Genomic DNA, 26,422 nt, shown 5'->3' on the forward strand with positions numbered 1-26,422 from the left:
TCACCGCCGTTAGTTCTAGAAGACACAAACTTAGGTCTCACTGGACAGTTTATATGGTGAATTTTCGTCCGACAATGACCCATTGCAGAAAAATGAGAATAAGTTGACACTGAAGATATAAATAAAAGCTAATGATTTTTGTAGAAAGCATGAAGGTGAGATTTTGAATTAGGCAATTAGGTTAATTCTCATACAACTGGTGGCTTTTATACTTAATCAACACTGCGACCAACAACTCGTTTTTACATTCATTTTTGACAACAACGAGCTCTTTTGAATATGTTCCTGTGACAAGGCGTCTAAAAGAATCAGTATGTGTCTTATGCATGAATGAAGTTCACTAGTACTATAACAAATTGGCACACTTTTCATCACCCAACAACCATCTCAATTTTTATATATTTACCTCTGTGGCAGATATACGGACCGCTCCGGTGCCCTAGTGGTTAGAGCTTCTGCCTCGGATGCGGAAGGTCGTGGGTTTGATCCCCGGCTGAATCATACCAAAGACTTACAAATATGGTACTAACAGCTGCCTCGCTTGGCGCTCAGCATTAAGAGGTTAGTGTTAGGACTGGTCGACCTGGTGTCAGGATAATGTGACTGGGTGGGACATCATGCTACATGTCTACGGCATGATGCCCCAAGTACTAGACATCAGTATAAACTGCCACATTGCAGACATCGTAGCGATGACTGAAAAATTGTTAAAGCTACGTTAAAAATCCAAATCACAACAACAACAGCAGACGTAAATAAATACGTAAGCCAAGTCGGCTGTTCATTTGCAGCCCAAGTTACGCATTTGATCTCCAGTGCTAGTCTAACTGTGACAGGCAGTCACCAAACAAGTCAACCCATTTTCAAGCCTAACTTAAAGTAAATGTAAACCACATTACAGATTTAGCCTCTGTCTGAATTTATAAACTGTGGCTTATAATAATTAGGTTCATACCTTCTACCTTCAAAATTAGGTGGGTGTCAAAATACGAAACTATCCAGTGATACCTTATATTTTTATGCCGCATTTTACACAAGTACATGTGAGCGCTAGCCTATTAATCTTTGTATTAGTGACCATTTTTGCCTCGAACATAATACACACTTATGATTATAAAATAATAGATTTCTACAACATGAATTTGATTGACTTTTCATCCACAATTGAACAAGCACCCGTCAAGCATCATCCAGCTTTACCGAGTTTGTGCATTATCATTGGCCCATCTGGGTCTGGTTAAACTCAGTTGCTACTCAGTTTGATAGTGAAATGGCACAAATGGGACAAACTTTATTTAGTAGCTCCGTCCGCAGACGACCCGCCATGTTATGATGTCTTCGAGTAATTTAATGATGCTGCAAAAGATTCCATCGCCGATGAAGGTGTTGTCGAATTTTTGTCGCCAATATCATTGATGCTCCCTCCATCGAAGATCTTGATAGCTGTATTAATAATTTTGTGGCTTACGACGATGTAATGATTGACAAGCAAATTCAGCCAGAATATTTACACGAGATAGGCATAAGAAAAAGACGTCATTAACGTTAGGAAGCGATGCGCAAAACATTCATCAGACTTGGTGCCCCTGTGACATGAACATATCTCAGTTTAAAAATTTATTTGCACATGTTCAGAAAACTCCCCATGGATTCATTTCAATCAGTTTACATAATAGTCTCGTTAGGATCTTTGGTTGAGTAGCACACAGATTATATACCGCAATGCACTAAATCAAACCGTCAAACATCAGTAAACCTCGCGATGTCTGTGAGCAACTGTATTATATTTATCATTACCGATTAGGGGCCCCGAGTGGCCGAATGCTCTAAAGCGCTCACCGTTATGGATCACTGCCATCTCACCTCTGTCTGCGTGAGTTCGAGTCCCATGCTCATGCTCGGCTAACGTGGGTACGTGAGAAAACCTGCCAGTAGATTCTCGTGGGTCGGTGGTTCTTCCCGGGGTTTTCCAGGGTTCTTCCTCCACCAATTATACTGGCCGCCATGTATAGCCTATCTTGTGCTGAAAAATGGCGTTAAACCATACAACAACAACAACAACAACATTACCGATTACTACTTTGCGCTAACAGATAATTCATTTTGGTGTGGCTCAATGATAAGCCAGTTATTATATCAAAAAAAAAAAAAAGTATAATACCCGGGGAGGGGGCAGCGGTTTTCTTGACCGAAGGTTAACTTTTTAGATTAGATGGTTAAAAATTTTAAATGTTGGGACCAGCATGTTTTTTTTTTTTTTTTTTTTAAGGCAGATATTTAGAAACTCGGTGTGTGTGTGTGTGTGTGTGTGTGTGTGTGCGCACGCGTGCGAGCTCTTTCTCTCTCATATATTTTTTTGGATAGAAAGATCTTTTTTTTGTTGTTAAATAGATGATCGGGTGGGGTCATTGTCCGCTGACCGAGGTGATTTCTTTTTTATATAGAAGGTTCGTTTTTCTTAAATTTAAAATAAACTATTAGAAAGTTAAAAGTGGTCGGTCCACCCACCTTGCTGCTGGGTTTTGTCATCCGTAAACAAGCATTTACAAAATACGTGCTTCTCTAAAAATCTGAAATAAGAGAATTTTTAATAAATAGGCAATGTATTTAAATTGGGAGAATAAAACAATATTATTAAAACGACGATTATTATTATTATTATTATTATTATTATTATTATTTTGCTAACATATGCACTTCGGATATACTATAATTCAATAACAAGCGCATCATATCTGTGATTTAACCGCTATTCCTACAACAGATAAGAAATAACCTGCACTTTGTTTTTTAATGATTCGCAGAAGAAAAAATATTAGAAACATTTACGACGAAGTACATCAGAATGTCTTTGTCCCGTTATACTATTTATACGCATTTTAGGTACAACCATTTTAATGGCGCCTGTTAAAAATGTCCAATCAAAACTTGTGTTACAAACGTTCGTATACGAACAAACGTACTTGGTTGGTTCGCGCCGTTTCCAGTGAAAAATATCATACCATAAACAATTAACAGCATTTTCTTGCTATTCGTGTATGTCCGTAGTAACTCAAAGCTGTTGGTTATTTAATTGATAAATATATATTTCTAACATCGTAGCTGTAAATTAACCTTTGCAGCGATAGGTAAGACCCGGTAGTTGGCCCTTATCCTCTTCTTGCAGGTTGCAAATCAAAAATGGCGAATGTAGACCTATATATAGACGTAGATTGAGCCAGATGTAGGGAAGTTGTGATTTCAGATTTTAATGTCATCAGAGAAATCTCGTAGAAAATGTGCTAGAAAGAATTTTGCTTAGATGCGGTCTTTGGTGCGGTTATAGGGCATGGCCGTCCTTTTCTATTCTGGGAAGACCGGGATCGGAAGGGGTATAATGAACGAATTGAGCACAGGCCGACGAATTGAATTAAGTAATTTAGAGAAAGGATGTATATATTATTTTAGAAAGAATATTTTGGTTATATTGTTCAAGGCTTGTATTTAATCCAGATTCTAAACTTTCCTTTGTTTTAACTGAGAAGTAGACTTATTGCACCCGAATTTGTTTTTCAGATTTTTTTTTGGAGAGTTATATATAAATGATAAAATCTTACTGAATATACCGAAGGCTGGTGGTAAAGGATACACTTTATTTGTGGAAATTTGCAAATTGCTTAGCTATTAGTATTGGATTTGTAATCCAAAGATCGTGGGCTCACTCAGCACACATATCTGCAGGTTTGGTGTGTCCTTTGGAAAGACTAGCACCAGTTTCATGATGTAATATAGCCAACAATGTTTTTAATTGGCTTTTGAAACCAGAAAGTAATATGTTTTTAATTCAGTTTTGTTTCATTCACTTAACTGGAATATCTCTTTTCAACAGATAGAATGCAAAGATGAGTATAATTCCACGAGGATCGACAAAACCAGTCAAAATCCTGTACCCTTCAGGGTGCAAAGAAGTGACAGAAGATTTGGGTAAAGATGAACTCGTTCGGCGACTGAAGGTATTGTGTAACTGATCATTATATTTATATCTTGCCAACTCATTAACAAAGTGCCATAAAGCAGAGCTCACAGTAGCCAGAAGTGACTTAGTTCATCTGCAATCCTGACTTTGCTTTTCTGTTCTAACACATGAAACAAACTTGCATACTCGTGCTGACCACTTTATATCATAACATACACATCAAAAGACTTGCAAGAACTTCTACAATCCAAATAATGTGTTGTTGCTATTGACATAAGGAATTATGTAAATTTTCAAGACTTTATGTACAATGATAATTAAGGTTTAAACTTGAAAATTCTGAAAAGATCATAAAAAGAAATTCCTCCAGACTGTGATTTCAGTAATTGTTCTTTTGCTCCAAATTTTATAAAGGTGCTTACTGGGACACTTATTGACACATCTCCAGCTTGAGACTGAAATTGTTGCATTGGCAACTAAATATTTCAGAATCCTAATATGCAAACTTGAAAATGACAACACTCTGAAATTCAAAGTACCTGGTTTATGGTAAAAGCGTTTGGTATATGCAGTTTAATTCACAGCGTAGTCTGTTTATTTTGGGACTGCCAGTTTGTACATGATTTGCTTCCTTGACATCTTACTAGTCTATCTTACGCCTATAAAATGGGCCCAGAGTGGTCTAAAGTGCTCATCATTATGGGTCACTGTCATCTCACCTCTATGTGGGTTTGAGTCTCGAGTTCGGACAATGTGGGTATGTGAGAAAGCTTGCCAGTGGCATTTCGTGGGTTGGTGGTTCTTTCTGGGGGTTTTCCCAGGTTCTTCCTCCACCATTTATACTGGCTGCGTTATATAGCCTATCTTGTGCTGAAAAATGGCATTAAACCCTATAACAACAACAACTGCAGTCAATAAACCTCAGACTTAGGTGTCAGTTATGAATAATTGCTTATTAGTACCATTCATTGTATTGAATAGTGCAGGTATCACTCAGAGATTTGATTCAAATAAAGGAAGAACTTTAATTTTTTTTTTACATTCAGTATTATCACTTGCATAGTAATTACTGAATAACAGAAACCATATTTTCACCATTTTAAAGTTTGTTTTAAACAAAAAATGAAACCACGCAAAAAATTGACAGATCAGATTCTGTATTTTGGTTCAAGTCCTACTTGGTCAACAGGACACAAATTGTGTTTGCAAATGGAATATACTCCAGCCCAGTTGACTTATGTTTGGGTGTTCCACAGATGTCTGTTCTCGGTCCTGTACTCTCATTCGCTCTCAAGAGTAATAGATCCTCATCCACTGTCTCACCAATTGTACGCTGATGACACCCAGATATACAAAGTAGGAGTCCCACCAGCAAAAGTTGCATCCCCCCCCACAAAAACCCCATGTGAATTAGAAGAACTATTGGTTGCCACTGAGTTTAGTTTATACATTCTTTATAACACCGACATAGCTCTTGTTTGTCTGTCAGAGTGAGTATGAACTTTGTCAATCCAAGGAAGGTCTTATTCCAAGCACTAAATTAGGTATCTCACTTTCTTACACTTCGATACTGTCCCATCCGAACTGTCAGTTCTAGGAACTGTAGCACTCTTCTGAGTGGCAAAGTGGTCTGAAGCGCTCACCATCAAGGATCACTGCCATCTCACCTCTGTCTCCATGGGTTCGAGTCTTGGATTCGGCTAATGTGGGTTATGTGAGGAAGCTTGCCAGTAACTTCTCGTGGGGTGGTGGTTCTTTCTGGGGTTCTGGGTTCTTCCTCCATCATTTATACTGGCCGCCATGTATAGCCTATCTTGTGCTGAAAAATGGCGATAAACCCTACAATAGCAACAAAATAACAATCTTCATCAGTTTGCCGTTTAACCCCAAAATACTTATACAAATTTGCGAATGGCAGTTTGTCTAATTCTCAACTTGTCTTGATTCCGAGGTCATGTGCACTGCTTATTCTGCTACACTCGGAAATGAACACAGTAATGAAGTTAAAGTTGTTTTTTTGATGTACTCTTATAAATGACCACATGTACTTCCCAGGGTCTTTCAGCCTCTGAATTCAATCACTGTAAATATCTGTACATTTTCCCACCCAGCCGCCAGTCAAAGCCTTTGAACTTGCAGCCCAGTTATTGCATCATGTTCTTTTGATGTACTCTTATCATGGCAACATGTACATCAGGGGTTCTTTCTGTCATTTAAATATCAGCACAACTAATTGATCAACACATTTTCCCACTGAGCAGGTGGCTGAAGCAGGACTGTCAAGTCCTTGAATTTTGCCACCCACCTATTACATGCATATGGAGGACTCCTGCCTAAGTGATTTTCTGTGTACGAGATTTAAAAAAATTGGCATCCAAATACGCGTGATTAAGCATTACCGAGACCTCTGTAACTGGAATTGCATGTTGGAACATTAAATTATTAGTACTTTCACAGGACTCTCAGAGACCCAAGCTCCTGGTCTCAATATATGTGTGAAATTCTCAAAGGACACCATAACATGCAGTCTCTTTCTGTTGCACCTCCTTGAGATGTGCCTCATTTTACCCTGTGACTTGTCCTTTTTTTAACCTCTTTTTTCAGCCTTGGCCAAAGTGTGGAATATCTAAAGGCTAGACTTGAGTAAACATACATCAAAGCAGTATGACTTATTAACAGTTAAACTAGTGAAAAGGACTGCCCCTCTGATGTGACTTCAGATAAACATATTCTACCAATTGTATATACAGTGCTGTCCATTTATCTCGACATCCTTGAGACCACTCGGGTGGCCTAGTGGTTTGAGCATCCGTCTCAGATGTGGGAGCTTGTGGGCTTGAACCCCAACCAAGTCATACCAATGACTTCTAAATATGGTACTAACAGCTCCCATGCTAGGCGCTCAGCATTAAGAGGATATTGTTAGGACTGGTCAGCCTGGTGTCAGGATATTGTGACTGGGTGGGACATTATGCTACATGTCTGTGACATGATGCTCCAGTGTTAGATATCACTTTATACTGCTACACTGCAGACATCGTAGCGATATAACTGGAAAATTATTAAAGCAACGTTAAAAGTCTAAATTACACACTTGACATCCTTGGGCCCAAAGTAATAAGGTTGGCATTACTTGCATATGTCAAGATAAGTGTTGGTGAGGTGTGAGAAAAAAATGACAAATTTGTAAAGAGATGACCTGTCGACGATTCTAGTTTGAAATATACCTGTATATTGCCAGTTTACAGTTGTGTTACCTGTGCGTGATACAATCCATAATGCATTAAGTACTGTACATATGTAAAAAAAAAAATTAATGTCTGTCGCAATATATTATGTATTGGTCTCGTCCCTAAAGAAAACATAATTAAAAACGTGCAGTAATTATACTAAAAATGGTACTCATTGGATCTGTACCACATTGTCAACAAACACTTTTCACTAAACAATTCACTATGATGCATGTTATCATTGTTGCCACAAGTACATTGCTGCTTAAAAGATGTTTACATGCTACTTGTACTTAACTTGGCCTCATTTTTGGTCGGCCTGAAAGAAATGTAACAATTTATAATAAGATGCAGCTGCCACCGTTGCTGGTGTTTCTACGTTTGGTTTCATTCATTGCAAAGTCAGGAACAAGCTTGGCACTGAGAAAGCTGGAAAACCTTTTTTTTAAAATACAAATTGTTAAACACAGCACCTTTCCTTAATAAAAGATATCCATTTAAAATGTATGTTGTATATGTATAAACTTAATTGTAATGATTATCATAATATTGCCCTTTAATTATTTAATATACCACATTATAAACTATGCAGATCAATTGAAAACCTTAATTAATTTTTGTATTCACTATATAATGAGGCCAAGAAAGAAATTATGTTTCCTGTTGTACTGGATTTAAAATTTGGTTAGGCGGGTTTTTTTTTAAAAAAAAACATTTAAAAAAAACTATATATATATATATATATATATATATATATATATATATATATATATATATATATATATATATATATATACTATTCTTTACATATAATGTGATTTTCTTTTAACAATTTCTACTATGGGGTAGAGTGCTTGGGTCAGCAATGAGAAACAGGAACAGTTGACTGACTGGAAACGCTTAATTTTGGGGGTTGGGGTCATACTGTCGACTGAAAAATTTCAATAAAATAACAAAATGTAATTGAAATAAAAATAATCCAGTTTAGTTGTTAAAGAATTTTTGTCTCATCTGCTGTAAAAGATCATGGTGAACAGTTAGAGTTTTTTGTAATGGTACATGAAAGTCAGATACAGGGGTTATACTTACAGTTGTATGTATGCAAGTGAGAGTATTAGTCCTGCAGTGCACTTGCAACACTCTTTAATTTGCCTTAATTATACTATCACCTTTTGTTATATTCTACAGTTAATTCCCCATTCAGTTGGTTTCTGCGGTCGATATCTGAGTGATCGAATAAGCGACAGAGGTTCACAACATCAGATCTTGTCTGAAAGCATGGTATTGGTTGGGTGGGTGTCCTCAGTAGAATTTGGAGGTCATGTTGGTGACCAATTTAGGGTTACAGCAAATGGAAAGTTATGAAGCACTATATTTGTGGTTTTCAGCCTGAAATTTAAAAATCACCATTTCAGTTTTCAAGTAGGTCACCCAATCACTTTAGAAGTTGAACAGGTAATTGGAGCCCCGAGTTAGCTAAGATCAATGTCATTAATCAAATAATGGCAGTTTAAAGAGATTAACAAGTATATTTCCACAGTTTCATCAAAATGAAAATTTATACTCAAATTTTGTTTTTCCTTTTGATGTTTCAAATCTCGGAAGAAACATGCTCTTGGATATCATAATCTTCTGTAAGACGTGCTGTAGATGTCCAGTTATGTATCGACTTTCTAAAATAAATTTAAAAAAAATTATGATGCTTATTATAATCTGAAATTAAGAGTTAAGGTATTGTGATCATATTTTTGCTTCTTTTATTTTCTTCAGCTGATAGCACGGGCATTCCAGGATATGGGTCAAGACGAGAATGAGCCCTATGCTGGTTTGGCCCTCCACTTGGCAACAGACTTTTTTTTGGACCACGCTAATAAAGATGTGCGTCTCTTGGTGGCTTGTTGTATTGCAGACATTTTTCGTGTTTTTGCTCCTGACGCACCCTACAGGGATGCCTCCCATCTAAAGGTAGTTTAATCAAGAGTAAAATAACTACGTCGTGAGGTCATTAATCAAACCAAACAGCAATTGGTTTAAATTGCAAACCAAATGAATGTTTTCAGATTATGGCAAATTGTTTAACATGTTGCACAATTAGCTAGAATTCAGATTACTGTATATTGTGAACTATTTAGAAGTTTTGGCCATGAAACTTTATTCACGAGACAATGTTTCACTGCAAAAGATTATGGACATGTTAATGGTGATCACATAGTTGAGAGAATTTAATGTTACATGCAAGTTGGTATCGAGCAGAGTCCATTCTGTATGGTGGTTCAGGTGAAGTAGACACCACAGTGCCTGTCAGTTTCTCAGTACTCTGAGAAAGCAAGTTGACTTCACTTTGTCTCTATTTGACATCCCACTTCCTTTGGCGACTGAAATTTTTATATTTTGATAACAGCTTCAACTAGTGTCTTTTATTGTCCAAAGAGTAATGTAGAACAGTTCAGATGTGATATTTTTCATGCCTTTTGATCAACAGTTTTTTAATTATAACTGCAATAATGTTTTAATCTGTAAGATTCTTGCCAAAAAATAAAACTCACAGCTTGAGGAACTGAGTAAAATTTCTTGCATTAAGCCTCTGCCTGAGCTCATTTTTATTCTGTGGAGGTTTTTTTGCTGATTATTAGTAAAGGAAAGCAGAAAAGCAAGTTTTTTTCTTCATATTTCAGCTGGTAAGAATATAAAAAACGGACCTTGATATCCGTTGCCTGTTTTCATTAACCTTTTTTAAGATTACTATCACTGGCAAAAACTAAATCATGTAGCAATATTTTTATATATATTTTCATGAACTTTGATGATTACTTCTTTTGATTGTTGTAAAACCAATTTGTCTTAAAGACTGTTTTCAGGATTCAAAAGTTTGTCTTCTCTACACTCACTTCCCCATATTTTGACACCTTTCACCTTATTCTGATTATTGAAATAAGTAAATTCTCCTGAAAATTGTGGGTGCTGGTCAGCTATACTTGCACAGGTTTGATTATGCTGAAATGATTTACAGTAACCAAAACTGTTTTTCTTTCCTTCACCAGTTACTGTACTTCCTGGTCTATAAGTCTATACTTCTTGATGCGGCTGTCTGGGCTTTATTTTGTTCTCCAAATTGACTTTTATATATATATATATATATATATATATATATATATATTAGTCATTGAAATTGCTTTAAGTATTGGTTTTACTGTGATTTGAAATGCAATAAAATAAATCAAAAATGAGTCACATTGCTGTTCCAACTCATGTTCACTTACTATGTCAAGCAATTGTTATAAACTAATATGCCTGCCTTTTCATTGGAATTTTTATAATTATTTTGTATGTGGTTGTATTAGCTGAGTTCTCCAACGTGAAACAAATGGAAGCAATTAAAGAATTCGCACAGGCCATGTAGCACACGTATGGTCTGCACCCTATAATGTACCATATTTACACAAAGTATATCATTTGCTCCCTTTAAAAAAAACAATATGAATAAATTTTGCATTATTCATTTTTTTCTTTCTTCTTAATGGTCACATTTTAGCCATAGGTCCATTGATAAGTAATTTATTACCAGTATTATATTTGATGCACTCAAATGATTACTATTACTTCTTTTTCACTGTTCTAATTGGTCCTACAATTTGATGTAGGCCATATTAAGAACTTGAATGTTTGATGAATATTTATTTTAAAAAACACAGCATATATATCACATAATAATCACATATTTACAATGCTGTTATACTCATTCATTCACTAAAGAATAGGAATGAAATAAACCTGTGCTGCATATTGATACAATTCACAATACACAGCCTGCGATATGATACATATCAATACACATGATGTTCTTTCCATCTTTAAAAGGTAGGTGGTGTAAGTTGACATACTGGTTGTACTTCCAGTATGCAGATTACAGATATATAGTATTAATATTTTTACATGCAATTCTCATCAATGACAAGAAAACAAAAATACTTTCAAACAGGCTACCTGTTGGTTGTCAGTCGGTTTTATTCAGCATCTTGTGCTCTTTAATGGTGGCTCCATTTAACTCACCTTAGTCACCAGGCCCATTGTTCTGCACTGCATGAATGAGTTGAACACATCTCATTACCAAATCCATGTCAAACTTAAACTTGGAAGACATTACGATGTTATCTTCAAAACAAAATAAATAAAGCAATTTCGTCTTGCAAAGAACATCTCGTCTGGAACAAATCTGGGCATGGTAATGAGGATGAATACCAACAAAATCTATCACATTGTACTTTCTGCATATGCAAAAGACTGCTGTGGCCACAGGTACCTGTATTTATGAGTGAAGAAGCAAAACTATGGACAACACCCAGTCCTATTCTTAAATTTTTTAAAAACTTTTTACACGGTGATAACCTTAAGCTGTTTGAAATCTGCCCCCTCCCTTGTAGATTCTGTGGTAATTGTATTTATTCCAAAATTTGTTCCCCATGTACAATTTAAGAAGAAATGCTGCCATAATTTTATCTTATGGGGGACTTAACCCTTTGCCACCGAAAAGGGGAGAGTAGAAAAAAGGAGTGGGAGGAGGAAACAGTCATGGTTCAGTATTTACCTAACACCTGAATACTCTGCTTTATTTTTAGAGCTCTACTGACATCAATATCTTTAAAAGATGTCACCTCTAGTTGTATAAGTATTACTCTGTTAATTATTTCTGAGCATACTTTTCTTTATATGAATACTTTTCTGTGCTTGCTTCTGAATGGACATATTTATAGCTAGCTTTGTCAGCTTGAAGATGTTGGGATACTGATCTTTGGCTGTTATTTAGAATTTTCCAGAGCTCACCAATAAAACCTTTTGGATACATCTGCTCCAAAATAAGATTTTTCACTAACACAAAATTCTTGAATCAGTAGTTTGCCAGATTTCTTGTCTGTTCCATTATGGTTTTTTTTATTTTTTATTTTTTATAGGCAGTCAATGCCATAGTCTGCTTATGCAGATGGAGGTATTCAAAATAAATATATTTACTTCTTAATTTCATTTTTTTTCTTCCTTATTTATTCAGGTTATCTTAACCCTGTTATTGATGTATGGTTTTCTAGCATTTGATTCACAAGGCTAACTTGATTGATGAAAAAAAAAATGAAAATTGTATCCTACTTTTAAATTGTCTGTATTTTAATTAGGCTCAGTATTCTGCCCTTTATACATTTAATTTAAAAATACATGCCCTTTATTTTTGTCCATCCATCATGTACGTCTAACTTGCATTTAACACCATTTTCGAGCTCAAGATCACTCACTGGTATGTCCATTCCTAGCTTCAATAATCCAATATACTTAATAACTTTTACAATTATTGTCATCATCACTATCACCAGCCAGTATTTGGTGAACGAAAACATAATGAACCACGCTGGGAATCAGACATTTTAGGGTTTTAGGTGGCCCGTATTTTTTTACTTTCAACTAATTTGCAGTTCTTGTGCCTCCTGTTTTCCAAGTGTGTGAATTCTTGCATATATTGCACAATTCGCACACCTTGACAGTATCTCTTTAAGTACTTTATATATCAATGACTCGGAGCAAGTTTTCCTGTTGATTAGCTAGTACTTCCTGTCACGAAAGGAATAAGCTGCACTGATAGCTGATTGGTAGTTATTATTTTACCGTGACTTCAACAAGCAGCAGCTACCAATAAGATTTTAATGCAACATATTTCACTGTGTGATACACCAGTAGTGTAGCTTTTAAATCAACCAAAGTAGACAAGATCAAATTCAACTTTTTTATTAAATAATGAGTGAAGTACTTTGTTATATAGCTGCTGGGTTAAAATGATTAGCATGGAATTGGGGGTGAGGATGCAGATTACGAACCATGCCACTTTGTATGAATTTGCAGACTGCGTGCATGTATTCTCCCCTTTTTCATTTTCACTTATAGAAAATGAGTGCATAAAACCGCATTGCTGTTTCAGATGAATTCTATATTTAAATAATAAGACTGCGAACTAATAATAATTATTCATTACTGCTGAAGACTTAGGTAGTGTATATGGTAAGTTAAGATTTTCCTTCTCTTGTCTTGATATGTGTACCATTCCAGTAACAGTATCAATGCATCGATATATCGATAAATCATTTGACCCCTACTAAAGAATGCCCTTATAATGGCAACAATTCAGAATAGAGATGGACTATATGTAGATCATAAATTTGATTTTTAGTTTTGCATTTCAGCTTAAAATAAAATGCAATTTTGGCATATTACCCATATTCTTAAGAAGCTGTTGTTTTGGCATCTCTCATTGTTTATAATTGATGGGTTGATATTTGGTTTCTGACAACAGTCCATGCAAGTTAACTCTTTAAATCCTTTTGTCAGTGTTGGGTTATAAATAATGCTGGCATCATCTTTGTTCTCCAAATCACTTACTGGTTTTATGTTCTACAGTGGTTTGAGCACCACAAGAAGTGAAGCCCTCTCCTTGTGTGTGGATATTTGCTATATTATTACATAGATATATTACAGACTTATAAAAAAAAAAGTATTATTTCTTTTTATGTGACTTTTCTTTCTCAGTCTGGTTTTGTTTTGTACTCTGCATTGACATAAATATAGGTGAAAGATAAATAATTTACAAAATTAGTGAATTCGACTCATACTCCACGTGGATATGGTATATCAAATATTTTAGACTTAGCAGTATCGCGAGAATCAGCTAAAATTAAGCTACACAGAGTACGTGTACACAAAACTGAAGAATGGGAATTGTGAGCATTATAAGCAGCATTCACATATCAACTGGCCTTGAACAGCAAGTTTTATAAATGTTTTAATGTCATTGAATCAGGATGGATTATTCTTAGGGAAAGATTAACACATACTGTTACTTTATGAAAATATATTTTGTTCTTTGTACACTTTGATTAGCATGAGTGACTGGGAAGGGTTAACTGTTTATCTTTCAGGAGATATTCATGTTCCTTATCAAGCAGTTGAGAGGCCTTGAGGACCCAAACTCACCCACATTCAAAAGATACTTCTACCTTTTGGAGGTAAGCTAAGTAATTGGTTTTATTTTTATTAAGCTTTGAGAATTAACTGGTTCATACATGCAGTATGCTTGGAGACATACATACCCATACCCCCTTTCAGGGGTAGACATATTTAGAAAATTCATGGTTGTCCCTGTGTGCCTATATAGCTTGTAATCAAATTTATTTGACATCTTTTGTCTTATTTAGTGCTAATTGCACACAATACTTAAAACTCACCATTCAGTGGAAAGATGCATGCATGTTTAATGTTTTGCATGAAGAATTTGTCTGAGAACAGGAAATAAAAAATGAAGAAATTTCCTTTATTTTTTTATGCTGTCTTGTCTCTTCATTTTCTAATAGCAGAATTATGGTTCTTGTTGTGTCTAAATAATCAAGGGACTGAAAGCTTCTATGTGGGATTTTTGTTTTGGCTATTACCCCACAAGTCAATATGGTATGCAGCAACAATTGTGATTGGTATTAGTTCATGACTCATTCTTAAGAGCAATACCATCGTATTCTTCTCCGTGCCCCTGCTTCACAGATTCATTATTGGGAACATCATGCTTGTTGCAGAATTCACAAGTTCACTATCATTCAGTGAAAGTTAGATGTGTAGACTAGTTAAAATGTTTTGAATATAAATAAGTTGTCAGCATGTTTTGTGTTTGTATTCTGGTTCTAATCCACATGGATTTTGTCCATTTTTGCCAAGTTTTTTGACCTACTTTAGATCCAGATTAATTAAAAAATAAATGTACATTTTTCTTGATGTATACTGTCGTTATGGCATGTAATATATAGATCACACTTTTTATGCTGAGATTATACATTTTTGTGCAATTTATATTAGTAATAATTATGCTTATACATCTCTCTCTGTTGGAATTTATGCAAATGGGGTCCATAAAAATTACTTAATCACATCAGCTTTTTGGAAATGAAGGCTGCAATCAATGCTTTTTATTTTAGCTCTTGGGGTAATTACCCAATATTTCCTTTCTGGTTTGGAAGTTTTGGTGCAGGTGCTCCCAGCTTATATGACCATCCAGATTAGACTTATTCCAGCAAGCTAAATGTCCTAGTTGACTTGCTGTCAGGAAGAGCTTAGTTCCTTCATTGCAAGTGATTCATTCAAAAGGAATTCTGAATTCCAGCCTTCAGTTGTGGAGATAATCTTGCGAGCCCGGAGGCCCTCCATTTTCAAGGCTTATGAGGGAAAGTGGCATGTGTTCAGAGACTTGTGTCATCCATTTGTATATCTTAATACAACAGCTGGCTGTTTTTTGTCACTCGCTATTTGAGGAGAAAATGTTAATCCCAATTACTATGAAAGACTACCGCTCCATGATATTCAGCACTTTCAGGCATCCTGGCAGCGTGGATGTTGGTTATGATTAAGAGCTGTCAAACCTGATAGCCAGTTTTGACTTGAATAGGGCAAAATTCCTCACCCTATATCTTACTTGAACCTTTTATGGCTCAGTTAAGATCAGCATGCATGGTGAGTGAATTGTATGCCTTTTCAATAGATCTGAACTGTCACCAATGGAGATTTCTTGGTTCTGTTGTTCGAATGACACAGCCAGGCTTTGTAGTTGAGAATAGGTTTGAAACTAGCAGGCTGTTACGAATCATATGCTCCCAGTCTTTGATAGATAGTTGAGAGAGATTATGATGCAAAACCCTTTCTGTGCCCTCAAGCATTACATAAAGTGCGCAGAGAGCAGTCATGGAACACATCTGGTGATGGCTGGGATATAACCACTCATGCTCTTGCATCGTGGCTGAAGTGAGTAATACACTCGGCATATGTTGCAAAGATCAGTAGCTTTATGAAGATTTCAGCTCATAAGAGAGTAGTGTCTACATATATCGCTTTCAGATGTAACATTTTGATCTGAAAGATTGAAGCTTTTGGCTGGCATGCACATTTGACCTTAAGAATTTTATATCCAAGATCTAGCTTTGCAGAGACTAGAACTAAATCTCGTGGGTCTAATGGCTGCCACCCTGATGACCATCAGACCCACTTGTCTTCAGCACAATCTCCAGGTGGGCATGACTTTTAGCGCTTTTGCGTAATTCACCTGGAAATTTAAAAGGTAAGAAGAGTTCATTATCTTCTCATCTGTATGTAGTTATCATGTATCATGTTACCATCGGTTGTGCTACTTGCAGGTTAGGAGAGCAGGTTATCCTTCATGTAGGGAATCCAGCGATTCTTCCCATGAATAGTGCTTGAGGTAGATATAGGAGGTTGGCCATTTCCACCTTCTGTTACCTGTTCTTTCAACGTTAATGTTGATTGGGGAAGATACTCAAAGAAGAAAGCACATTTGTTTAGTAAATTATAGAAATGTAGTAAAATATGTATCTCTGAGAATGCTTGCCTGATCATATTACTAGTTAAAAAAAACTTCCGTACCTCCAAGTAAATGAGATCATCCTAGTTTTATTCAGTTTAATATTGGAGCTACCTAACATAAAGGAGAAGCAATGGGTAAGAGTTTGTTCCCTTGGTCATTGTGGTTTATATAGATGAAAAAGACATTTTCATCTTTTTAGTAACTTTTGATGGCGTGGAAAATTGATCTTGAATTTTAGCTCAGTTTTATGATTTACAAAAATAGGTCTCTGAATTGAAGGCTTCTCGCCATCATGGGATGGCTTCATTAGTCATGTTTTAAAACAAACTCCCTTTTAGTACCTCTTTATATTTCAGAACTTGGCTTGGGTGAAGTCTTTCAACATCTGCATAGAACTGGATGATAGTCAAGAAATCTTCTGCAGCCTTTTCCAGCTCATGTTCTCCATAGTCAAGTAAGTTTGCTGTAGGGTGGGGGTGAATTTAATTTCCCACCTATGCTTTAAAAGAAAGGTGACAAAATTGGTCCTCTAAATAATAAACTAAAGGCTTAATTTAAGGGATATATGGAATTGGATGTATTAAGGGTGACAGTTATGTTAACAGTGAGTCAATATAGTCATTAGTGTTATGTATATTTAATTTGCTTTGTTTGTTAGTTTTATTTTAATTATTTTTCGATTTCATTACTTGCTGTTGTATTGTAACACTGTATGTTGGACTTGACCTTGCCCAAAGCTGAGTTAATTTCTATTTGACTGAATTGACTTTGTCCTGTAAACAACTAATACATAGTTAAATTATTCTCAGTGTGTATGGGTTTAAAGTCTGTATTATTATTAATAGAAGTAAATATGCTTACGAGTCCAGGTTCTCGTTTTGATTTTGTAAACATCAGGATTATTCTGGAAGGTTATTTTCCATTTGGCAGTGTTTCAAAAAAAAAATAGAAAATGCTTATTGTGACCTGAGGTAAAGTAGAGAACTATAATCTTGTAAATAACAGGATTTTTCAGTCGTGCTTTAAGATTTAGCACTTAAAAGTTGTGTTATATGTTGTGTCCAGTATGTAATTTTTAGCTGGAATTTTTTTCTTCAAATTATTGAATTCAAGTGATTATTTTCTCTGGAAATACAATAGTGCTTTGATAAAATTCGCGGACAGAGACAGTGACAGGAATTTATAATGAATTCAAACCTGGAATTGTATTGTTGCGATTCAACAAAAGAATGTTGACACATCAACACTCTACAAGCTACCACAGACACGTCATCACCTTCGGTTTTTGGATTTGTTCTGGGCTTCTACTGAATTTTATTCAGGACTTAAAATTATTGGGTCTTGTGTTTGTAATTCTTGGATTATTTTGGGATTTAATTTGCAATACCGTAAGATCTTTTTCTGATTCTCACTTTGTAATCTAAGAGAAATAAATTATTTGTTGAATTTTACAAAGCTTGTTGGCTTTCACTCTTTTCTTTTACCTATTTTAAGAGCATAGACTCGTAACAATTAGGGATTATGGACATATCACATTGAGAATAGTATTCATATCTCTCCCTCCCATGCCCTGGGTGGCTGAGTGGGCTGCAGCGCATGCCTTAAACAATCACTGCCATCTCACCTCAGTGCATTGGGGTTTGAATCTCATACTTGGCTTATGTTGGTGTGTGAAGAAGTTTGTCAATAGCTTCGTGTGGATTGGTAGATCTTTCTGGGATTTTCCTGGGTTTGAACTGTGCTGAATAATTGCATTAACCCCACAACAACACCTCTCCGTCCCTCACAAACTTGATCACTTGGACCACCCTCTTTCTCCCAGACTTTGCCATTGTGATATATTTCAGACTTTTTGGGTCTGGTTAGTATTTTAAGTTAAACTTTGGTCTATGTTGATTTTGGGATTCCCTCAGGTTTATAAAACATCACACCAAAAAAATCAACTGAATGCCACAACAATCTCTATTATGCTTGCAATCCCTACCAGGTTCAGTTTGTTAACTGCTAATAGTTTAAAAAAAAATATGTTTATTTCATTCAAACCAGAGAGGTCGTAGTGGGGAATTTCCCTCCTTAATATTCATTTATACAGTAGATATGCCTAAATATTAAACATTGTCCCGAGACATTTTGGAGGACATGTGGGTATTATCACATTTTGTTAGTAAGTATATATTCATATGTGCATGTCATACTGCATGGATGATTTTTCTTTTAGAATGATTAAGATAGACATGAATTGCTTTCAGGGTATGTATATAAACAGAATCGTAAACTAAATGATATGATCCAAATTTTGGGATAGCGTTTTGCATTATTATTATGCCAAATAACAAAAACTTTAAGATTTTGGTTGAGCATTTTAAGTGGTTTGTTTGTCTTTTTTCTCTCGATAAAATCAGTTTGAAACTGTAAGCGAACACGTGTCATGCGGTAATGACAGACATTGGTGGGTCTAGGAAATACCTCTTCATTAGATTGTCAATTTTCATAAATCAGTGGGCAAATTAATGAAAATATACAATTCATAGAAAGCAAAGTCTAAGTATTGTGTGAAAGAGAAAAATATTATGTGGCTCAGAAACAAAATGCTCATTGCTATATTGTGGAATTCAATAAGTGATGTAATGCCATGCTTGTTTTCAGACAATTCATTTTTGTGAAAATATGAAAATTGCAGTGAAACAAATAATATCTAACCAATGCACAACGTTACTACACACAGAATTTTTCTCTTGAAGATAGAACTATTTCTTAAAACCAATGTTAAATGTATATATGCATATTGAGAAGTAGAGAACATGTTCAAATTAGAGAACCAAAGACACACACTCATATAAAAAAATATTACATTTCTTGCTTTGCTCCCACTTCTCCCAGGTAAGCTGTTACTTCTCCCTAAAATTCAAGTCTAGCTTGACCTGCTCTAAGTGTCTCACGTCACTTTTCTCCAGTGTGGAAAAATTTTAAGTTCATTTTGTTGCTTTATAATCAACATGTTCACTGTTTACAGTAAGATGGACCATTTGTTATTGTATATTTATCTCCTATGAGCAGCGTTAGATCTTAGGGTGTAGTGAGGATATTTTGTAGAAAGTACACTGTATTTATATGCCCAGCATTATTATATTCTGATCTTGTCCATCCATTTGTTATAAGTTTCATTTTCACACAATTACTTCAGTTATCATCCACCATCAGCAGTTGCCACATTTGTGTAATCAAATTTTGGGGCCAGAGTGAAAATTGCAGACAACAGACTGAATAAATAGTTCACCACTATCTGCAGTTATCAAACTTTGGTGTGAATGATAGCTTGCACAGGGAGTAATAAAGAAGATTTGGTGTCGAAAGGTGAAATAACAAGGGTTAAGGTCACTGAAGGAGAAAAAAAAATGGTTTCTGCATAATATTAGTTCCACATCATAGATTAGAACTAAACTTTGTGGATGGCTTGTGTTTGAGGTACTGAAGATTCTAATTGATTTTGGTGTCAAAAAGGCCAAAGGTCAGAGATCACTAACTTAAAACAAGAAAAGTGATTTGTGCAGAAAAATTTCAGCTATCAACAATGTATGTTTCCAAAGTTTTTAGATGACTTGCATGTTAAGGTAGAAACAAACTTTTTGATTTTGAGCACAAAGTTAAGAATCACTGAATGAAGGAAGAAATATGTTTGCATAATGACTTTTATTCTAGACTAAAAACTTGGACCAAAATTTGTGGAGGGCTTACACTTAGAACATAAAGAGGCCAGTTGGTTTTAGTGTCAAAAGGTCATTGTAACCCAAAGTAAAAAGCACATTCCTTAACTAAACAGTGGATGGCTTGCACTTTAGGTAGTAAAGAAACCAGTAGATTTTGGAATCAAAGGGTCAAAGGTCATGGGCATGGCAAGTCTTAGGTTTCTGTACATTAAAGTTTTGTTCAAGATTGCATACCTTAGCCATAGGTTGAGATCCTTGAGATGTGTTTGGTTAGTAAATATCAGTCAACCATCACTACTAGTGCTTTTATATATAAGTAAAAGTGGGTATATAATCTTAAAATTGTGATACAGTCATAGGGGATCTTGCTAGGGTTGTAGCAAAGGGGGAGGGATGTGTAGTAGATTGTTCTTTTGTACTGCAGATATAGAGACCAGGTTGTAGACAAGTAAAATATCAGGGAACGGTTTGAACACACATTTCTTATATTTACAGTGAGAAGCATTCTAGCAAAGTGAAGAATTTTATGATGGACATGATGACACCTCTGATTGCGGAGGCCGACATAGTTTCACAGGAACTTCTGGACATTATTCTCATCAACATTGTGGAGCCACACAAGGTAACACTTCTTCAAATATTAGAGTGAAATAGCACAACTAAAATATTTATAAGAGACATTACTGGGAATCTGAAACTTTCTTTTTTTTAAATCTATTATATTTTATATTCCTGTCATAGTATGTCGCAAGATATCCTCAAGTATATGAAATCTTTCCATACTTAACATCTATTTGTTTTACCCATGTTCATCAGGGTGCAAGAAAAGTAGATTTTTTGTCATTGCGACCAGGTAAATAATTTGCTATGCTCCACCCTGGCATTAAACTCTATAACAACAACAGTGAACGACCTTTCATTGAGATATACGTGCATGAAATCGATAGAAATATAATTTCACATGGGGTTTGCTTTTGAATGAGCCGGTCTTGATGCATGCAGTTGTGGATGTTCAGCTGCATTTTGAAGCAGAAGTGTCAACCTTGGCCTACATCTTGGATAGGTTTCTGTACTTAATCATTGCAGGCGTGTCCAAAGATAGGTTATTTGAGCAGTTTGCATCCTACCAAATACATGACATGGTTAGGTGTACGAGGGACATGATAGATAAAACAATGATGAAAGTTGATATATCAGCATGGAAATTTGTTATTTGATGAATTGTCCATGGTTATGTTAGTGCTCATTTTGAAAGAGTATTCTCTACTGTTAAAAGGAACAGAGCTGACCAAAGAAGTTGTTTTAAAGATGAAACTTTGGAAGGCTTATTTGTAGTGAAATCTAAACCTGGATATCCAGCAGACAGTATAATGTGGAATCCTATCAAAGACTTAAAGGGGTTATTACAATTGTTTGAAGTAACACTTAAATGTAGGTCTAATGGTAATTAATTCTTATCATATACATAAAGTTTTCCATAACATTTGATGACCCTCCAAAATATAGAGATTTAGTAGTTATTGATACAGTAGTAGTCAAAGAAATGTTGTTAACCTAATTTGGAATTGTGAATGCTAGAAGAAAAAAATTGAGTGTATAACTATGTTTATGTATTAAAAAGTACATGAATATAGAAAACATAACCTATGACAAACTTGGAGAATTCATACTGGTAGTATATTAACATAGGTAGAGTGATACTGGTTTTAGGAAAAGGTGTTTCTTTTCATGGTAGAAGAAACAGATAATGATGTATTTTGTCATTAAAGATAATAAATGTATTCCTGGATGTAAGTTTTTGCACACTTAGCTAAGCTTTATAACTCTGCTACTTACAACATTGAAAGGGTTACCGAGTGGTCTAAAGCGCTCACCGTTACGGATCACTGCCATTTCACCTCTGTCTGCATGGGTTCGAGTCTCAAGTTCGGCCAATGTTGGTGCGTGAGAAAGCTTGCCAGTAGCTTCTCGTGGGTCGGTGGTTCTTTCGGGGGTTCTTCCTCCACCATTAATACTGGCCGCCATGTATAGCCTATCCTGTGCTGAAAAATGGCATTAAACCCAACAGCAACAACATTTGAAAACTAGTGATGTTGCTTTTGGACTACAGATGGAGCTGGCAAAGGGTAAGCAGGTCCAGTTATCTGTGTGACAGTTTAATGTGAAGAAAAAAATTGTATTAAAAGTATTAACTTAACCAAGTTAGAAGAGAATGACTCGACAGAAATGTTGCTTTCTTAGCTGATAACTGTGTGTATGTGCTTGTTTTCAGACCCAGAATCGTCATGCATACCAGATTGCCCGTGACCTCCTTATCAGGACCAGTAACAATATAGAGCCATATATTCAGGCAGTAAGTCCCATATATGTGTGTGAAACCACTGATTGTATCGTCAACAAATGGCTTAATTTTTCAGATTAAATTATAGTACAATTAATATATCAAAATGGCCAATAATTGTAAATTTGTAAATATGAGAAAGGAAAATAACATAAACTTCGTTATTGTAGATCATAATGTTGTTTTGTTTTTGCATTCAAGTTGTGTGAGTTCATCATAGAAACCAAATGTAATGATTTAATGCAGTGCAGTCTCTGCATTAACAGAGTTCCTTTTTTAACCTTTTTTTTTTTCATTTAGTCTTCAGGAGAAATAAAGTGCATCAACTATTTAAAAATTTGTAGCAGTAAGTCTCAGGATTTCTGTAAATGTAGATGGTAAATGAGAAAAAGAAGAAAAACCTATTAAATCTGACAAGAATTTCGTTAAGTAATTTCTCACCATTTTATCTTTGCCTGTATGGTTCTGTGCAGCTTCTTTTTCTTTCATTTATTAAGTCTGATCCGATCCCCCCTCCCCCCGATTTAATATCATAAAAAGTTGTGATTATAGTTATTGTTATTAAATCCCTCCTCAGGAGCAATTTATGATAAGGTAATGAGCATGGGGTTGACAATGTTTACTGTCAAAAACATTGCCCTTATAGTACCCCATCTTAGATAATTCCAAACTTAAGCATTGACTACAGAATAATGGACAAGTTTCTGTTCTTTAAGTCTTTTATTGTTACACCTAAGCAGTGGTATTACATATAGTGTTATTCTTGTTAATGTCTGTCATGCTTTGTATTTGGTCATTTGAGACATTGTGTTTTGATATCCACGTAACATGAAAACATTTATTGATTTTCTGTTTTATTAATTTCAGTTTTTCAACAATGCCCTAATGCTGGGAAAGACTTCTGAGAGTGAGCTTTCAGAACATCTGTATGACCTGATTTATGAGCTGAATGGCATTTGTCCATCTGTTCTACTTGCTGTATTACCCCAGCTGGAATTTAAACTCAAGGTAAATACTATCCACTGTGTATCTTGTGGGGGGAAAAAAGTGCTCATGCTTTCTAATCACACAGTGAAGTTTTAGTTATGTTGGAGAGCATTCTGCGGGTCATTTCACAAGTGCTTAAAAAATCACATGCTGACATACCTAATTGCTATGTAATATATAAATATAAATATATATATATATATATATATATATATATATATATATATATATATATATATATAAATATAAATATAAATATATATATATATCATTTTCCACATGTCTACACGTATCTGAAACAAAACTCTTCCTTTTGAGCCTCTACCTTACCAGGCTTTTTAGCTCACCAGTCCTTATTTTTTCAAAATACAATGATCATCATTCAAGCTATTACATTATAAAATCAAATTATGTAATCACCAGAGGTTTCAGTCAGTTGCATGGTCTAAAATTGATTGAGAAACATTGATGAAAATTTGCTAACAAATATTAACTTTTTGAAAAATATTGAAAAATGCCAAGATATGTTTAGAGCATGTTAAAACGCTAATATGGGAGGATTATTACATTACCTGTTTCTAATAGCACATGTGTGACCCAGTGTCAGCTTACTAAACTGATACTGGAAAACTTGTGTGTCAGTCCAGTATTTAAAATCATGTTACTTTATTCATACTTAAAATAAGTGCCTTGTGCAAAAATCAATCAGAAAAAAACACATTACAGATCTTTACAGCAAAATGGTTGTTTTTCTATTTTTAAAAGAAAGCTGTAACAGGGTAAATATATACGAGTAAATAGTAAACTTGTATAAATGCAGCTTCTTGCACATAATATTTTCTCTTTTATGTGGCAGAAAGTGGCTACTAAAAATTTGATTACATAAGAACCAAGTAAAAGGCCATGCAAGTTTTTAAAGTTGTGTCAGTTTGTCTTCCAACATGGCCAAAAAATAGAAAAATCTTTAAATGACTTTTACAGGAATGATGCTGTTAGATTAGGGTATGAGTGATTAAAATTGAAAACAAGACTTGAAAGACTCTTCCTCACGACATAATTTGATGACAGTTTTAAATGGAAAGCATCATTTAAACTTGGCCATCTACATATTGTTCTTTTCAAAGGAATTGAAAATCATCTTTAATTTGCAGTTTATCATTATCAAATCCTACAAGGGAAAGATCAAAAATTGTCAATTATAAGCTACATTAGTCTTGAATCTTTTCATTTCTCAGATGTAGCCTCTTTGGGATCTTTTAATGAATGCTGTTCCATTAAATCGGCTCTCTTGAGATTTGAGTGAAATAATAAATTAGTTGATTACAGTTTCTGTGATTGATTTTGGTTGAGATCTTTTTCTGTGCTGTTATACTTTTTTGGAGTTGTTACTATTTTTGATTACACATATTGAGGCCAGAATCAATTATAAACAGTATTTTCTCATTCCTTTGCTGCATATAATATTTTTTATTTATTTTCAAAATTCAGGAAAGTTGGACACAACATATTGGAAAGACATTTTTTTCTCCTAATTACTTATTGATTTTATTTAGGTTTCTTTTGAAATACAATTATCTTTGGGTTTTGTTTTCAGAGCAATGAAGAGGCAGAGAGAAAATCAGTGACAAGAGTTTTGGCAAAGATGTTCTCTGATCCAGGTTCAAATCTGGCTGGACAGAACAAGCAGCTCTGGTTCTGTTTCTTGGGGAGGTAAGTACCATTATGACTCTGTCTTAAACTAAGTAACAGAAAGAAGTAAAACAAACAAGTTTTATAAAATTCAATGAACAATTTATTTCCGTTGAATACAAAGTGAAAATTTAAAAGGAACTTGCAGTATTGTGAAGTAACTCCCAAATGATTCTAATATTCTACACAAGTCCAAATGTGTAGTGTGTTCCAAATGAATTCCAATCTTGAAATACACTGATTTACCAAGAGTCTTAAATAGATTGATGTTCCAACAGTCTTGATGTATCACAAGGATATAATCCAGAATACCTTTGAATAAATTCACAATAATCTCAAAAAAGTGTTTTTAGTCCAAACAGTCAATGAGCACGTTTGAATTCTTTTGAATAATTTAAATGATTCCTTTAAGATTATATCTGAATGCAACTAAAAGTGATTCCACAGGATGATAATATGAATGAATCAATTTGTTTATCAAGAACCTTGTATAAAAACCTAAGACAAAATAAAATGACCAGGATGTATGTGAAAAGTTTGCTTCCAGAACTTTCCAAGGTCAAAAGACCATGTCAAGATGTTTGCAGATATTATCTTGAAGTAAAACCCACAACCATGGACAAAAGCTATCTATCTAAACATTTGTTTAAATATAAGCATCAGCTTAAACTATAGCATACACTCAGGGATAAAAAGTTAAGTGTACAGATATATATATATATATATATATATATATATATATATATATATATATATATATATATATACATACATATATATATATACATACACACACACACACACACACACACATAATAAAAGGTGTCCATTATTTAAAGAAGGCCTTACAAGGTTTTTTAAAATTTGCCTGACTTATAGTTGAGAGACTGTATCTTAATTCCTTTTATTGTACTTTATTACAATTTATTTTTTTACATTTACTTATTGTAAGGTATTTTATGTTTGTAATACACATGTATATATGAAGTGGCAGCTTTTTGCTGGTTTAACTCTGTTTTAAATTGATAAATAAGAATAAGTTTTTGATGAAGTATTGGAAATTTAAAAAATTGCCTTTTTTAGTGGCAGTTGATTGACTAATTTATACATGTTTATAAT

General features: G+C 34.7%; 1 protein-coding gene across 3 annotated transcripts in view; it reads left to right on the top strand.

Annotated features, from left to right (window-relative positions):
• The first annotated feature begins 2,965 nt into the window (after nt 1-2,965).
• LOC149797423 (sister chromatid cohesion protein PDS5 homolog A-like) overlaps nt 2,966-26,422 on the top strand; it is a 134,609-nt gene continuing 111,152 nt past the window's right edge. For 2 of the 3 annotated variants that reach the window (XM_089962211.1, XM_089962213.1), the window contains exons 1-9: nt 2,969-3,128; nt 3,869-3,992; nt 8,956-9,150; nt 14,139-14,225; nt 16,936-17,033; nt 20,782-20,908; nt 22,559-22,639; nt 23,495-23,635; nt 25,209-25,324. In XM_089962211.1, coding sequence (XP_089818337.1) covers nt 3,882-3,992; nt 8,956-9,150; nt 14,139-14,225; nt 16,936-17,033; nt 20,782-20,908; nt 22,559-22,639; nt 23,495-23,635; nt 25,209-25,324 — 956 coding nt within the window. In that variant the 5' untranslated portion in view covers nt 2,969-3,128; nt 3,869-3,881. Of the gene's footprint in view, nt 3,129-3,868; nt 3,993-8,955; nt 9,151-14,138; nt 14,226-16,935; nt 17,034-20,781; nt 20,909-22,558; nt 22,640-23,494; nt 23,636-25,208; nt 25,325-26,422 lie in introns of all 3 variants that reach the window. The other variant, XM_089962212.1, reaches the window with a different exon arrangement.

This window comes from Sinohyriopsis cumingii, chromosome 6 (genome assembly GCF_028554795.1).
Source record: "Sinohyriopsis cumingii isolate HCF-2022 chromosome 6, ASM2855479v2, whole genome shotgun sequence".
NCBI lineage: Eukaryota > Metazoa > Mollusca > Bivalvia > Unionida > Unionidae > Sinohyriopsis > Sinohyriopsis cumingii.